Source organism: Mobula birostris, chromosome 1 (genome assembly GCF_030028105.1).
Source record: "Mobula birostris isolate sMobBir1 chromosome 1, sMobBir1.hap1, whole genome shotgun sequence".
Lineage (NCBI taxonomy): Eukaryota > Metazoa > Chordata > Chondrichthyes > Myliobatiformes > Myliobatidae > Mobula > Mobula birostris.
The window spans coordinates 11610102-11628041 of NC_092370.1; the positions used below are offsets into that span (position 1 = coordinate 11610102).

General features: G+C 42.1%; 1 protein-coding gene across 6 annotated transcripts in view; it reads right to left on the reverse strand.

Annotated features, from left to right (window-relative positions):
• Positions 1-4377: 4377 nt before the first annotated feature.
• Positions 4378-17940, reverse strand: part of LOC140194927 (upstream-binding protein 1-like) — a 107618-nt gene continuing 94055 nt past the window's right edge. For 2 of the 6 annotated variants that reach the window (XM_072252342.1, XM_072252361.1), the window contains 5 exons: positions 14421-14542; positions 9642-9784; positions 6554-6677; positions 5801-5852; positions 4378-5721 (listed from right to left, as the gene is read on the reverse strand). In XM_072252342.1, coding sequence (XP_072108443.1) covers positions 5830-5852; positions 6554-6677; positions 9642-9784; positions 14421-14542 — 412 coding nt within the window. In that variant the 3' untranslated portion in view covers positions 4378-5721; positions 5801-5829. Of the gene's footprint in view, positions 5722-5800; positions 5853-6553; positions 6678-9641; positions 9785-14042; positions 14239-14420; positions 14543-17940 lie in introns of those variants that run through there. The other 4 variants (XM_072252352.1, XM_072252372.1, XM_072252381.1 and 1 more) reach the window with 3 other exon arrangements.

Consider the following 17940-nt stretch of genomic DNA (forward strand, 5'->3'; position numbering starts at 1 on the left):
CTCAATAAATCTATAGAATAATAACCATAACAGAATCATAGAAACATAGAAAATAGGTGCAGGAGTAGGCCATTCGGCCCTTCGAGCCTGCACTGCCATTCAGTATGATCATGGCTGATCATCCAACTCAGAACCCTGTACCAGCCTTCCCCCCACCCCCCATACCCCCTGATCCCTTTAGCCACAAGGGCCATATCTAACTCCCTCTTAAATATAGCCAATGAACTGGCCTCAACTGTTTCCTGTGGCAGAGAATTCCACAGATTCACCACTCTCTGTGTGAAGTTTTTCCTAATCTCGGTCCTAAAAGGCTTCTCCTTTATCCTCAAACTGTGACCCCTCATTCTGGACTTCCTCAACATCGGGAACAATCTTCCTACATCTAGCCTGTCCAATCCCTTTAGGATTTTATATGTTTCAATAAGATCCCCCCTCAATCTTCTGAATTCCATCGAGTGTAAGCCTAGTCGATCCAGTCTTTCATCTTATGAAAATCCTGCCATCCCAGGAATCAATCTGTTGAACCTTCTTTGTACTCCCTCTATGGCAAGGATGTCTTTCCTTAGATTAGGGGACCAAAACTACATACAATACTCCAGGTGTGGTCTCACCAAGGCCTTGTACAACTGCAGTAGTACCTCCCTGCTCCTGTACTCGAATTCTCTTGCTATGAATGCCAGCATACCATTCGCCTTTTTCACCACCTGCTGTACCTGCATGCCCACTTTCAATGACTGGTGTATAATGACACCCAGGTCAATGAAAGACCACCCAACTTGGGCGTCCAACTAGAGTGCAAAAGACAACAAACTGAGCAAACACAAGAAGAAGGAAATAGTGATAATAAATAAGCAATAAATATTGTGAACATGAGATGAAGAGTCCTAGGCTGTGGTGGTGCAAGTAGAGTGAAGTTATCCCCTTTGGTTTAAGACCCTGATGGTTGAAGGGTAATAACTGTTCCTGAACTTGGTGGTGTGAGTCCTGAGGCTCCTGTATCTTAATCCTGATGGCAGCAGTGAGAAGAGAGCATGACCTGGGTGGGTGGGGGGGTTCTCTGCTGATGACGACCACTTTACTGCGTTGTTTCATGTAGATGTGCTCAAAAGGTGCAAAATGTTGTTCTTTATCTTATAGTGTACATTGCATCAGAATAAACTATCAAATAGCCTGTTCATCTCTACATTATAAATGCTGTCTTGATGGTGATTATTCTGTAATTCCAATTCGAATACTTCTAACATCTGCATTGTCCCTTCACACACCCTTTTTGCTTGATCAATAGATGCTTTCATTAACTTGATAACCTTTGGGCCCATCTTCTGAATTTATTGGTTGGATGATGGTAGGATTATTGGTTGGATGATGGTTGGATTATTGGTTGGATGATGGTTGGATTATTGGTTGGTATGCCTCCTGCTACATTTAATATTCAGCATGTCACTAGAGCCGGAAGGGCTTTTTCAGGACCATAGTTCCCAACTATACACTCAGTGCTCGCTCCATTAGGTACACCCGCTCATTAAACAAATATCTAACGTGGCAGCAACTCAGTGCATAAAAGCATGTTGACATGGTCAAGAGGTTCAGTTGTTGTTCAGACCAGGCATTAGAATGGGGAAGAAATAGGATCTAAGTGACTTTGACCGTGGAATGATTATTGGTGCCAGACAGGATGGTTTGAGTATCTTAGAAACTGCTGATCTCCTGGGGTTTTCACACACAAGTCTAGCGTTTACAGAGAATGGTACAAGAAAAAACGTCTAGTGAGTGGCACTTCTGTGGGCAAAAATGCCTTAATGTTTGGGAGGTCAGAGGAAAATAGCCAAACTGGTTCAAGCTAAAGGCGACAGTAACTGAAATACCCACACATTACATCAGTGGTGTGCAGAAGAGCATCTCTGAATGCACGACATGTTGAACCTTGAAGTGGATGGGCTACGGCAGCAGACCAAACATAATGCTGTTTATGTAACACTGTTTCATTTGGCTGTATTAATAGGCATTCACCTATGGTTGAATGACAATCAAACTTGGATCTGAACACACACTCAGTCAGCCTCTTTATTAGGTCTAGGAAGTGGCCACTGAGTGCAAATTTCTCAGTTGTTTTCGTTGTACCTCTGAATGTTGCAAGGAAATTTTTCTAAATTAAAGCAAAATGAAGGATGTTGTGAAAAGTACATTTATCAGCAGTGCTCAAGGCCTCGGTGATTAAATGCCAGGTTTTGACTGATACATCTTTTGGGAAGTATTTATTCTGCACCTTGTTAACTACCAGCTTTCTACTTGCAAGGAAAAAGAGTAGGGTTGATCTCTGACCATAAAAAATTTCTTTATGTACTTAAGGTGGTTTTTCTAAGCATCAATCTGTAGTCACTGCTTCTGATCTTTTGACTACCCTCAACTGGACTGTTGCTTTGCCTTTAATCTCAGTCTGGTTGCCAAGTCACCTGTTGTAATAATATTATTGACTGTGTATGAAACAGTAGAACAATTATTTCTGCTATCAGCCTTCATTTGCTGGCTTCCAACTATGGGTTTGGTCTAACATTCTCCCAGGGTCAAAGTCAAGTTAATTGTCATCTGCAAAAAACCGTCCATGTGTGCACAGGTGCAATGAAAAACTTACTTGCAGCAGCATCACAGACAGAGAGCATCAACGTCGTCACAGTGTTGATCTGGTGATTAGAGTTGTGCCGGTTAGTTTACGAACCATATGGTTGAATGTAAGTATCTGTTCCTGAACCTGGTGGCGAGACTTCAAGCTTCTGTACCTCCTGCCTCACAGTAGCAGTGGCCCACATAGTGGGGTTCTTTGACGTTGGATATTACCTTCTTAAGGCCACACCTCTTGTAGAAACTACCGATGGTGGGGAGAGATGCATCCATGTTGTTTTGACCAAGTCCACTATTCTTGGCAGCTGCTTACATTCCTGCACGTTTGAATTGCCATACCAGACCATTATGCAGCCAGTGAGGATACTTTCAACTGTACATCGTTACAAGTCAAACCTTCTTAATCTCCTAAGAAATTAGCCACTGGCGTTCTTTCCTTGTGATTGCATCTATGACTTCAGGACATTTTTCATGTCTTAACTGCAAAGGATTTTGGTCATTCTTTGCCTTCTGGGGGGGGGGGGAGTGTGGTAGTGAAAGTGAACATAGAAGCTTCACCCCTCACCTAGTTCCACCAGCTCCTGTCTCACCTTCTCCCCTTTTCATATTGCAGATGTTCCCTCTATAATTGAAATCTTAATCTTAATCTGAAGCAGGAGATAATGCTATGACCACTACCATTATCCAAGGGGTCCTTGGATTCCAGGTTGGGAACCTCTGCTCTAAAGACTATGCTGGACATACTGAGTTCCTCCAGCAGTTTGTTCTTTTGTTGGTCCAGATTTCAGTACCTGCGGTCTCTTCTGCCTCCATCTATCATGCAATCTCTTTTGCTCTTTTGCTGTGCTCTCCCCTCTGGTCTTTGTACATCCCACCTTTACCCTAAATCAAACTAAAGTACAACTAAGCTGATTCTTGCCAGTCAGCCACTGCATTTTATTTTGGATGTAATATTCTATAATTCTTTGTTTCCTCAGCACAACCTCAAAGAACATGGGATCTATAAAGGCCACTCAAACCAACTATTAGCTATCCAAGAAAGCCTGCCGGCACCCCTTTTCAAACATTTCCTCAATTCCAAAAAAGTTATCCAGATGTGTGTGTGTCTTAATAGGATCCTTTATACATGTTAAAGGATGCTTTGACATCCTTGAATTAATTTCTCTGTTCACCTCATATTGTTTTATAAAACAAATTTGCAAAATTTTTCTTAGCACATTGGTTGTTCGTCTGTCTTTATGTATAGTTTTTTCATAAATTTTACTGTTTAGTTTCCTGTAAATGCCTGCAAGGTAGTAGCTGTTGGCATATACGTACTGTGATAATAAATTTACTTTGAACTTTGAACAGACTATAATTAGGGCCTCGATTAATGGCGCACTGACCTTGGAGAGGAGGTGAACACTGATTCACTTGTCCTGCTAGTGTATGTAAATTTTGAGAATTTTACGGAGGCAGTGTCGATGGTCGTGTCAGTGCCTGCTGCGAGTAACTGATGATATGATCCAGAAGCATTCAGAGGGTGTAGTGATCATCGTTGCCCTGCAGACCATGAAAATGAGCTCCAGCGTCAAGCACTTTTCCGAGATGACCAAGAGACTGCAGGCGATGGTGCTAATACCACAACGTCAGCCATTGGCAAGAACAGGCCCACAAGGGCCATGTATAGCTGAAGCAGACTGCTAGGGGACCATTGTATTGAGTGCAAGATCCATAAACATTATCACATTAATTTCAACACTTAACACTTTCTCAGAATTATTTGCAAAAAAATTAAACTTTATTAGAGGCAAGTTGAATTTATGCATATCTCAGAATAAGATCTCTAAATCAAGAAAAAAAAGACAAAGTTGCTGGTGCTTATTGTAATCATAAATTAAGTGAAACAATACCTATGGCTGTTCTTTTTGCACCAGGACACCAATAAATAAAATGAAATTTGAAATTCCACACCTAAAGACACTATAGTGCTTTATTGTAAAAAAAATTCTAACTGCCGAATTGAAGTGGGCAGCGATGCTGAGTCAATTTGATTTCTATTCATAATGCTTGACCTGAAAACGCTCGAATGCCAAGTGATAATTATAATCCCTCAACATTTTTGAAAGTAAGCAAACAATACTTTATTAACATATCAGTGCAGTGAGATTTGGTCACAGAGGCACAATTATGATTTAAATCAATTATAGGACAATTACATTAATTTCTGCTTTCAAAAGCATAGGATGTGATTATGGACTTTTTAAAATTTATTATGTTTAAATACAGAAACGCCTGCCCTCTTGGATCTACAAGCGGTTGTGGGCCATTAACAAAACAAGAAGCTGTTGTTTTTCTCACAACTGCTGCCTATCTACAGGTAAAAGATCTGACGTTGAACTGAAACACTAATAAATGTTCAAATGCAGAACCCAGGTCAGGCTTACAACAAAGCTGCTGCCCCAGTTGTTAATAAGGTCACATGAGCTAAAGGAAGCCTGGGAAGTGGCGGGGGGGGGGGGGGGGCAAGCTGCCACACGGAATTGAAATCAGAATATCTGTCTCCCCTGCAGATTAGCACCTCAACTATATGATCTTGCAAATACAGTTTCAGCTGGGCAAACTAGCAAAGGCAATAATACATTACAGCACAAAGAAAGGCAAAACATTTTAAAATAACAGCATATTTCAACATAAATTTCAAAACCAATAATCGAGAAACCAGACAGGTAAGAGGAAGCATAAATGCTTCAAATGAGACAATTATTGTGCAAAACTGTATCTACTGGCCATTTTCCTCTTCGTTATTTATAAAGACCACTTTGAACCACAATTTCTGGACTTCAGGCCCACCCTCAAACTCATTGCATTCTGAAACGTAGAGAGGGTGCGGATGGTGGCAGTGATACTTCCAGAAGTTTCAAACTCACAGTAAGGTAACTGAACAGTCAGGCTGTGTTTTCAATATGAAACATTTTGTACAGTGAAGTCAGATTCTAACATTTACATGGATTTGCACAAAGTCCTTTGTCATAATAAAGATAGCTTCTATATGCAAAAATGTAGTCCAGCTCAATGGGGCAAATTACTTCAGAATCACATGGTAGCCTTCCATATTTTCAGCTGTAAAATTAAAAAAATATATAGTATCAGTCTGCTTAACATTAGGCTACATTTACAAGCTGCTTAAGAAAACAATTACCTTTCACTGTGCTGATTATAAAGCAACTTTCATCTTGGAGGTTGTGAACCATCTGCAAAACAGATTTTCAGAAGGTGAGCATATCTTGCAAAACCTCTCATGGCCGAGAACACATCCTCCACAGTCAAGAAAGCTCCCCAACTTATTTACTTTCTGAAGAGGCAGAAGGGAGCTCATCTATGTACTCAAATACTCGCAACCACTGAACACACCTACATGGAGCGCAGCCACAGGAAAGCAGAATCCATTATCAAGGACCCCTACCATCTCTCTTCTCGCTGCTGCCATCGGGAAGGAGGCACAGGAGTCTTAGGTTCCACACCACCAGGTTCAGGAATTACCCTTCAACCATCAGGTTCTTGAACCAGTGTGGATAACTTCATTCACTTCAACACTGAATTGATTCCACAATCTACAGATTCACTTTCAAGGTCTCTACAACCATGTTAATATTATTTATTAATCATTTATTATTCTTACTAGTTTATTTTTTGGTTTTTGCAGTTTGTCTTCTTTTGAACATTTGTCATTTCCCCATCTGTTTTTCATTGATTCTACCATGCTTTGCATTTACTGGGAATGCCCACAAGAAATGAATCTCAGGGTAGTATATGGTGACATATACGTAACTTTGATAAATTTATTTTGAACTTTGACCTTCAACAGATGAGACTCTAAACACAACCATCACTCTGTAGTACAGAAACTGCACTGCAGCGGACAGGAGTTTTTACATGTATATTGTGTACATACATCTCTTGATGCTTCTCGACACATCTTCAGTGATCTTCCTGGAATCATCGGATGTTTCGGGAATCCAAGGGGGAACCAATATTCTTGTGGGAAGATTTACTGGAGCTGTTGGGGGTTGTTTCAACTAACAAGACAAGGGATTGGAACCAGTATGATAGAGGTGAGGTTGAGCCAGCAGGTTTACAAGTAGATGATGGATGTAACATGAATGTAAGGAAGGACAATAATTGGATACAATTGCAGACAGAACAAAGAGTTAAATTGTACCATAGAGGCAAAATTAAAATGGGCGAAGAATGCAACTGAAAGTGCTGTATTTAAATGCGCGTAGCATTCAGAATAAGGTGGATGAACTCGTGAAGTAATTACAGAATGGTCGGTATGACGTTGTGGGCATCACTGAGTCGTGGCTGAAAGAAGGCCATAGCCAGGAGCTTAACATCAAAGGATATACTTTGTATCGAAAGGACAGGCAGGAAGGCATAGTCAGTGGAGTGGCCCTGTTGGTAAGAGATGGAATTACATCTTTAGAAAGAGGTGACATAGGGTCAGAGAATGTCAAATCTTTGTGGGTGGGATTAAGAAACTGCAGGGTAAAAAAAAATACCATTATGGGAATCATATATAGGCCTCCAAATAGTAGCCAAGATGTGGGGTTCAGATTGCAAAGGGAGCTGGAAAATGCATGTAGTAAGGGCAATGACACAATTGTAATGGGGTCTTCAATATGCAAAAGGATTGGGAAAATCAGGATGGTGTTGGATTGCAAGAGAGGGAACTTGTTGAATGCCTACGAGATGGCTTTTTCTTTTTAGAGCAGCTCATGCTTGAGCTTACTCAGGGAAAGGCCATCTCAGAATCAGAATCAGGTTTATTATCACCGGCACATGTCGTGAAATTTATTAACTTAGCAGCAGCAGTTCAATGCAATATATAAATAAGTAAACCAATTACAGTATACATATATTGAATAGATTAAAAATTGTGCCGAGAACAGCAGTAATATATATTAAAAAAGTGAGGTACTGCCCAAGGGTTCAATGTCCATTTAGGAATCAGATGGCAGAGGGGAAGAAGCTATTCCTGAATTGCTGAGAGTGTGCCTTCAGGCTTCTGTACCTCCTACCTGATGGTAACAGTGAGAAAAGGGCATGCCCTGGGTGCTGGAGGTCCTTAATAATGGATGCCGCCTTCCTGAGACACTGCTCCTTCAAGATGTCCTGGGTACTTTGTAGGCTAGTACCCAAGATGGAGCCGACTAAACTTACAACCCTCTGCAGCAGCCCCCCAATCTTAGATTGGGCGTTGTGTAATAACTCAGATCTTATTAGAGACCTTAATGTAAAAGAACCCTTAGGAGTCAATGATCGTAATATGATTGAATTCCATACTGCAATTTGAGAGGGAGAAGCATAAGTCAGACTCGATGGGCTGAATGGCCTAATTTTTCTATGTCTTATGGTCCAAGAAATAAGACACAATAAGCAAAGTTGTTAACACATATCTGCAGCGTAAGAAGCAGTTATTTCATTGCATAAAACACTACAGCAGAGGAACAATCCCCTTGATCCATAACAATGTGCTAAACTAATTACATTAGTAATCAAATGCCCAACTAAATGAATGCTATCTGACTATCAAACGTCCATATCCTTCTTTTTTCTGCATTCATGAGCCTCTTGAACAGAATTTACCTTTGTCACCACCCTGGCAGCATATTCCAAGCACCCAACACTGTATAAAATAAACACTTGTCCTGCACATCTCCTTTGAACTTACCTTAAACTCATGCCCTCTGGTATTAGACATTCCAACCCTGGGAAGAAAGATGTCTACCTATGCCTCAATTTTATAAACCTCAATTGGGTCTCCACTCAGCCGCTCCAGAAAAAATAACCCTGGTTTATCCAACGTCTCCGTATAGCATATGCCCCCTAATCTGGTCAGCATCCTGGTAAAAGGATACAGTTATCTAAATTAAACACACTAGAACAGACTAGAGCCATCTAAAAGGTTGACACATCATCATGGGTCTGTACTGTTCTATGTAATATTCTTTATGCAAGCTGAAAAAATACATGAAATCCTCTAGATTCAAGATTCAAATTTATTTATCATGTGTACATCAAAACATACAGTGAAATATGTCATTGTGTCATTGATCAACACACTGAGGATGTGCTGGGGGAAGCCCACATATGTCCCTACATGTTCTGGTACCAACAATACTCAGCAGAACAACACAGAAAACAAGCAACAAAGTAATAGCAGCAAAACAAGCCCTGTTTCTCCCCCCCACACACACATAAACGGTCCTTTGATCCTAGGACAGGACACTTTCTTTGGCCTCCAGCAGACCTCAGGCCTATAGACTGGGGGCTCAACATTCCCAGCAGACTCAGCTCTGGACAACAGATTCAACCCTTGGACCTCAGTCCTCAGCAACAACCCCACAACGTGCCAAGTATCGAACACCAGGCCTTGAACTCTGGACTTACCGGTGACGGCACCCTGAACACTAGGCTTTGTGAGCTCCTGTTTCACTGATTCGAAAACTCCGGGGGGGGGGAGGGTTCACAGTACTTGTTCTGCCTGCCTGCACAGAAATGACTCTAGAATCTGCCAACATCTTGCTGACCTGGAGGGCCTCGTCTACTTTCTGCCAGCACAACATCTGACCATGGATGTTCAACACAGATGTGTCATTAGCCTTCAAAAACAGAGTGGAGACTTCAGACTCCAGCCTCACATCTAATTCCCCCTCAATACTGTCCCTAAACACTAATCCATCTCTGTTCCCAAAACCATCCTTGTGAATCTAAAAAAAACAATTTAAAAACAAACCCCTCACCTCAGGTATCAACCCAGTGAATCTACAACAGGATCACCTTAAACACAGATCAAATCTGCCTATAACGACTTAATCCAGGACATGCGTACATTTTGTTTGTGGTTGAAATCCATGATCCACTGACTCAGACATGTGTCATCCACTGAACCAATTTAATTACAGACAGGCTTCGATCCAGCTCATAACAGTGGCAGCAGTTGTTAGCATTAATAAATGACCTTCAGACTTGTCACTTACCTGATCGCTGACAAGAACATGAATACCTGTAGGACCTTGTCTGTAAACCTGATTTATCTGATTTTGGGATATGCTAAAGACAGTTGCAATCTTTTTGGAAAGTTCTGCAGTTGTCAGCTCTTCCAGGTAGATGGCATGATACACTAGAAAGAAAACAGAATAAAAATGTTTTAAAATGTGATCTACAAATTCCAGCCTAATGAAAAAAAATAAAATTGTAACTGTAAATTTAGACTCCACTCTGATAGATAAAAAATATGAATTTAATCAAATAAGATGGAATTTGCAGTCTGCAATAAGCTAGTTGACCTAAAATAACGTGGAATATCCATGTTTTTGATGCTTCCAGTGCCAGCTTGTGGGAGAAAGCTGGTCCGTTCTTTTGTGACATTGCCCTATATTCCAGCCAGTTGATCAGCACAGGCCTTTAGTACTCGGCCGTCTGAGCAGGATGCTTTCTGAGAGTTTACCTTCATGAAGGCCTGACATTGGCCTCTGAGACTGAAATCACAGGGTCATTGGGGACTGTGAGAGCTTGTAAATGTTCCTCCACAAACTGGAGGTCAAAGTGAGCATAAAAGGCATTGAGTTAATTTGGGAGCCAAGACTTAGTGTCACTTGTGTTGCTTGGTTTTACTTTGTAGGATAATAGCATTCAAGACCTGCTTCAATAAGCATCCTTCAATGATTCAACTTTGGTTCAGAATTGTCACTTTGCGCGTGAGATGGCTTTCCGGATATTGTACAAAGGGGGGAGATAAAATACCGACCAGCTAAACAAAATACTGCCTGAGCCAGAACTGTCAAAACTTTTAAGTTTTGACATTTTATAAACATTTCAAAGCCAAAAAAAAAACTAAAGTATTTAAATAAATAAAAGTTAAATTAGTCTGAATAATGGCTGAAGTTGTTTGTTTCAATCCCTTACAGCCTTTGCCTTCAATTCAAATCAATGGGATTCGGAGTCAGATTATTTATCACGTCACATCACACACAGTGAAATGCACCATCTGTGTTAACAACTAACAAACTCAAGAGCAAAGTAGCAACTGCTGCTTTTGTGTGGGAGGCAGGAAGTGGGGAGAGGGTCTTCGGCATTCTAATGTTTCTGTCATTCACATTTGGGTTTTTTTCTGTTTCGTGGATGTTTGCGAAGAGTAAGAATTTCAGGCTGTATACTGTATACATTCTCTGATATTAAATTGAACCATTTGAATTTCCTCACTTCTATACAGAGAAATCCAGAGGCTGATGAGGCCAAAAAAGTCTCCAAATAAATGTGTCAACAGTAATGGCGACCACAAAGTACTAAACTGCAAAAGAAAACTGTTCCACTGACATCTTACAGGAAAGGAATCCTCACCTCAGTAATGATCTGACTGCATCAATATACTAAGAAACATAAATGCAATGAATGAAACTAACTTGCAATCAGATTCAGATGTATAGATAATGGCTGATCTTAAGAGATTAAAAAAAACTGGAGATGCTGGAAATCTGAAAAATAGAAAATTCTGGAAAACTTAGCAGGTCAGTGTGGATCTGTGGAAAGAGAAGCAGGTAAAATTTGGGGCTCAAGACCCTTTATCAAAACTTGGAAAAGGGAAAACCAAGTTAGCTGTCAGCAACAGTGAAATGGAGAAGGATTAACGAGAATATTTCAGGTGGCGTGAAACCAACTCAATTTATGGAATAGAAGTCATCCTGAAAACCAAGAGTAGATGTTCCAGAGGAACAATGACCTAATATGCATTTTGTTTCTCCAGTGTAGCAACCACCACATTCTGAACACAGAGTTCATTGTATTAGATTGGAAGGAATCCAAATAAATCAGTTTCACCTCAAAAGGCTGCTTGGATTCCTGATTGGTAGGTAGTGAAAAGGCAAAGGAAGGCTTTGTAATATGGGAACTGAAGGGCCGACTAGGGAATCATCAAGAGAGTAAACATTGTATTATGAAAAATCAAAACTCTTGGCAACTTACACCACAAAACCAATTCTATTTTGTTGCCATGACTATGAAGTTATTGCTCAACAAGAAACTGCTCTTCCAAAATACAAACCTTTTAATCATTTAATTAAGATTTGGCTGTGTTTTTGTCAGGTTGATACAAAAGAATGGTTTGCTAGGCCATTTGAAAGCTGGTGGCTGCATCAATTACCAATGTACAGGCTTATCAAAGCTCTGCTGGCATCTAGCACATCAGTTCATCTTGTAAATTATGCTTCCAATTGCCTCAATTCCCTTTATAAAGGCTCCAATTTCTTTGACCCTTCCAGAGGCAGCAAACTCCAGAAATTAACTTGCACTCTGGTAAAATTCTTCTTCACATCTTCTTTGTAACATTTGCCCACAGATTTGAGCACGTGACCTTTGATCTTTGAAACATTCACTTAAAGGAACAGCCGCCATCTAAATCAAACTTGTCCACCTCAATCCAGCCTCCTCTCAACCTGATTCATGGTCTCGACCTTTTGCCTCCATGGATGCTGCTTAACCCAAGTTATTGCAGCAGTTGTTTTATGTGTGTCTGCTGCTACCCTTTCTTAATCTTCTTTGATCCATGCTGAATAATTACAGATTCTCCAGCCAAACCTTACAGTTGAGGTCCTTTATTCCTAGGATCATCCTAGTAAATCCTGTTTCTCTACTATAATGCTCTATGATCCCACTTCGGATAAGTACAAGGATGAAAGGGGTGGAGGGACTGAGAATAACTGCTCGGCATGGGCTGAAGGGCCTTTCCTGTGGTGTAGTGCTCTATGACGTTATATGCTTTCTTGACACTAATAGCTTCACATTAGTCCTCAGATATGGCAACCAGAATTGGACGCAGCAAGTACAAAATGACCTGCTTATCTTAGACCATAAGACAAAGGAGCAGAATTAGGCTAGTTGGTCCATTGGGTCAGCTCTACAATTCCGTCATGGCTGATTTATTACCAAACTCAACTCCATTCTCCTGCCTTCTCCCCATAACCTTTGACGCAGTGACTAAGTAACAACCTACCAACCTCCACTTTAAATATACCCAATGACTTGGTCTCCACAGCTGTCTTGGGCAATGAATTCCACAGATTCACCACCCTCTGGCTAAAGAAATTCCTCCTCATCACTGTTTTAAATGGGCATTCCTTTATTCTGAGGCTGTGCCCGCTGGTCCTAGACTCCCCCACTATAGGAAATATTCCCTCCATGTCCACCCTATCTAGGCCTTTCAACATTTGATATGTTTCAATGAGATATCCCCTCATTCTTTTAAACACCAGCAAGTAAAGGCCCGGAGCCATCAATCGCTCCTCACATGTTAACCTTTTCATTCCCTGAATGACACTCATGAACCTCCTCTGGACTCTCTCCAATACCTAGTTAAGGGGCCCAAAACTACTCACAATGCTCCAAGTGCAGTCTGACCAATACCTTATAAAGCTTCAGATACAAGAGCAAAAGCCTCAGTATTACATCCTTGCTGTTATATCTTAGTCCTCTCGAAATGAATGCTAACATTGGATTTGCCTTCCTCACCACCGACTCAGCCTGCAAGTTAACCTTTAGGAAAACCTGCACAAGGACTCCCAAGATATTTACACCTTGGATTTTTGATTCTACCCCCCCCCGCCCCGTTTAGAAAGTAGTCTACCCTTTTACTACTTCTACTAAAGTGCATGACCATACACTTCCCAACACTGGCAGATACACATCTGCCACTTCGTTGCCCATTTTCCTAATCTGTCTAAGTCCTCTGTAGCTTCCCTGCTTCCTCAACACTAACTTCCCTCTCACTATCTTAAGATCATGCGCAGACCTGGCCACAAAGCCTTCAATTCCGTCATCCAAATCATTGACATCTATCATGAAAAAAAGTGGTACCAACAGCACCCCCTGCAGAGCACCATTAGTCACCCACAGCCAAAAAGAAAAGGCCCCCTTTATTCCAACTCTTTGCCTCCTGCCAGTTAGCTAACCTTCTATCCATGCTAGTATCTCCCCTGTAATGTCATGGGCTCTTTCCTTGTTAAGCAACCTCATGTGCAGCACCTTATCAAAGGTCTTCTGAAATTCCAAGTTAACAACATCCACTGACTCTCCTTTGTCTATTCTGTTTGCTATTTCCTCAAAGAACTCCAACAGATTTGTCAAGCAAGGTTTTCCATTACGGAAACACTGTTAGCGTTGACCCATTTTATCATGTTCCTCCAACTGGCCAAAATGTTCATCTTCAATAATGGACTCCAACATCTTCCCAACCACTGAAGTCAGGCTAAGTAGGTGATAATTTCCTTTCTTCTGCCACCTTCCCTTCTTAAAGAGTGGAGTAACATTTGCAATTTTCCAGTACTGCAGAACCATTTCAGAATTCAGTGATTCTTGAAGGATCATTACCACTGGATTCTCTTCAGCGATCTCCTTCAGAACTCTCGGGTGTAGTCCATTTGGTCCAGATGACTTATCTACCTTCAGATCTTTCAGTTTCCAAGCACCATCTCCTTAGTAATAGCGATTACACTCACTTCTGTTCCTTGACAGTTTCAAAGTTCTGCAATACAGTTAGTACCTTCCACAGTGAAGACTGATGCAAACGTCCCTCAACAATGCCTTAAAGGGATTAAGCACAATGAATCCAGTGTATACAAGAATCAGGTCCCTAGAAATTAGTCTCCCATTTTCTATTAATGTTCAACCAACAATATACCCAAAGTTCAAGTCAAAATGAGAAAATATCTAAATAATCTATTTTCCCCAGTACGTTCCAAACAAGGTTACATAAAAATACTTACCATATATTGCACGACTGTCGCCCTCACCATTTTCACTATCATGTGATCCAGCCAGCTGTGAAACATTTCGTGCGCGCTGTGATTCTTGGCAGACGTAGATGGTTAACCTCGGTCTCACAGATCTGTATCAGAAAATACAATCTTACAACAAGGATACAAAACTATAAGATGGACATTTGGTGAAAATGACCACTGACCAACTTAAATCAATGAAAATAAAATGTAAAGTCGTAATCTTGGCAATCAAAATTAAGGCAGACAGCAAATTACATCTAATCGGCCTCAGGTGATGAAGGAAATCAGTCTTGCATTTCTTATTACATTGTAAATAGAAAAGCTAAACCATAAAGCTGCAACTAGGATGCATAAAACAAATTTAAAAGCTTTATGATTTTAGGAGGAAGGGAGACAGCCATAATTTCTAAATCCCAGAAGGAAAAGTAACTTGAAACAGTGGAGTGATTCTGGGCCAAATGAAGATCCAAAACAGCAATGATAGTGTTGTATTGATCGAATAAGTGCAAGAGATTGCAAGTCCAACCCATTAAATGAGTCCCTTTGCTGATAAAATTCTTGCACTGCAAACAGGAGATAAGAGTTCCTGCTGATATGAGAATGGTGGTTACACCTTGAACAGACTCCATTCTTAAAGCAACATTCGAGAATTAAGCAAAAAAAAAGGTGCAAAATAGAAAAAGGTTTCTGGTGACCGTTTGACAAGATGAATGTTTTTGGCGATGGATTGCTTCAAAACTAAAAATACAAGTGATACTACGACTAGAATTGCTCTAAAATACATTCAATATCTTCAAAATCAGAATCAGGTTTATTATCACAGTGCAGACACAATGGGCTGAATGGCCTTATTCTGTTCCTATATCTTATTAGTTTTGCAGCAGACTTTATGATCTTTACACCTTTATAATAGATCTATTTAAAGCACAAATGCTAATTATGCACAAGGGCCAATTTATAAGAGAGGGGTAAAGTCAAGGGTGGTTTATCAGTAATATGTACAAAATGCTGAAGGTACTCAGTCAGCCAGGCAGGCAGCATCTGTGGAAAGGGATACAACTATTGTTTCAGGTCAGAGATCCTTCATCAAAACAACTCTGATGAAGAGCAACAGACAGAAAATGTTGGTAGAACTTAGAAGGTTGGAGGGAAATGAAATTGATTGTAAGGGAGTTTCGATTTTTATGTTACTGCGGAGGCTAATTAAAATGGCGTTTTTGTTATGTTAATCTGGGGAATGCGGCTTTGTTGTGTTAAACGCTGAGAAAGTTTGCGCTAGCAGCTTATTGTGGTTTAGAGGGTGATAAAAGGGTGCTATTAACCAATTGGGATAGTTGTTATGGTTTTGGTGTATTTGAAGATACTGTATGTGCGGAGTTTTGGGGCAGAAGGCGGGAGAGCGAGACAGAGGATGGACCAGGTGCTGTGAGTCCGCTAACGGGGTCAGACCCCGAGCGGGACGTTCGGCGAGGAGACGGAGACGGACTCGTGTGGAGCGTCTGGTCGACCGTTGTTGGTCCCAGGCGGCCGGTCGAGGTGGTCCGAGGGGTCACAGGGTGAGGAAGAAGGTCCTTGAGCTCCAACGGTTTTTGTGCACGAAGAGATTGAACTTTGATAAGTGTGGCGCCTTTTATTTTCCTTTTATATTTTATTCTCTTTTAATTATATAGTTCCAGTAATATCTATAAACTGTAAATCATTTAATTGCATCTGGTGTAATGTCTGTTATTTGGGCGGGGTGGGTACCTCACACAGCATCCACACAAACTAATTACCCAGTTTGGCGGGGCCGAGGCTGTTTCCCTAGACGACACTGAGCCGAGCGACCCTGAGGGTGGCCAGGGGGGCTGCATTGTGGGGGCTTTGTCCGGGATGCTTGAGTCTGTTGGTATGCTGTGTGGGTGCCCTGTTTAAATCTGTAATGTGTGTCTCTGTGGGTTATTTGCTGTTGATTGCTGTATGCGTTGTGGGTGCGGTCTTTGTTCGAGTTCAGACTAGCATTGACGAGTTAGAGGTGGCACTCGGGGCTGTCCATGCAGTTGGGAGAAAGAGGAAAGAGTGGTCTGATTTGGAGGTAGAGTCTGCGAATAAATGTTCTAGCTCTGGCAGGCTCCGCCTGGCAGTGGGGATAGTGTCCACCCCAGGAGGGGCGGAGACGTGTGAGACGTGGCGGAGCGGATCTCTCAGTTGTTAGATGAGTGGCAGTGCTTGGTTGAGGGAGAGCGACAGGGATTGGTTTAAAGTTTGAGTAGGCGGGCTGGTGACGGTGTTAGAGCTGTCAGGCTCACTTACACCGTAGTGACAGCTGTCAGTTATTTGAAAGGGGGGGAAAGTTTTCAGTGTGTCTTCTCTGGCGAGGAGGGCGGCTAAATTGCTTGTAGTGCCAGGGGGATCAGTTGTTCAGCTGATCAGAGAGGTGTCGGGAAACTTAGTGGAGGCCCAGTGGGGGAACGGCCTGCGGTCTCTGGGGAAGCACGTTCCTAGCAATGTACCACTGAACTTCCGCAAGGAAAAGACCCTATTCCTGAAGGCTTAGAGGGACCACGCCCCAGGGTGTCGTTATGAATAGAGGGAAGTGATGCTAAAGGTATCCTCGACCGCGGGGCACAGGTCAAGTTGTTGTACAGTTTGTTTTACAACCGGTGTCTGAAGCATTTACCCTTGACAACCGCAAGGGCACCGGAGACTTTGGGTACTAGTGCCGGTAATTATCCAGAAGACGATGATTGGTTAATGACCCTGGAGTTCATGGAGGCATTTTCTGGGCACCCAGCGTGTCGAGTTGCTTCTGAGGACGTGTGTAGCAGCCTTGAGCCAGTACCGAATTTAAACGAGACCCAGCGGTGGTACGGCTTGGGGAAAGTAGCTGAGGGTGAGACCCTCTTAGTAGATGCTCCGAACCACCACGAGGGAGGGGAGTTGACCGCTGAAGACACCTCAGTGAGAGAGAGGTCGCAGCAACTGGACCCTGGCGGCGTGGAAGATGAAGGCAGCGTGTGTGTGGATGATGCGATGTGGTTTAATGTGCTGCATCTGAGGGGTGGATGTTGCCAGATCCTGAGGAGTGCGGCTGCTGAGCTGAAGATGGCCTTTACTAGTTCCCTAGGATTCTTCCGATCCGAAAAGATGCCCAAGGGCATATCCGGAGCCCCTGCATCCTTCCCGCGGGGCATGAGGAAAACCATAGGGGAAGTGAAGGTGTGTGGAGTTTTGACGTATGTGGATGACTGCCTAGAGCTTGGATTCGCCTGAGGGGACTATGAGGCGAGGCGAGTGGCTGAGCCCGGGCGACCGAAGCGAAGTGTCAAATGCGGAGGAGTTTTTGGCCAGAGGAGTTTGGTGCAATGTGAGGAAAATGACCCGACATACCAGTTGAACTTCCTGGTGTTGGGACAGACGGTGGTGGACCGGGGAATGGAAACCCAGGTCGTCAATCTGAATGAGACACAGGGAAGAGAGGGGATTTGCACCGCACTGCGGTCATATACTGACGAATTAATCCAGC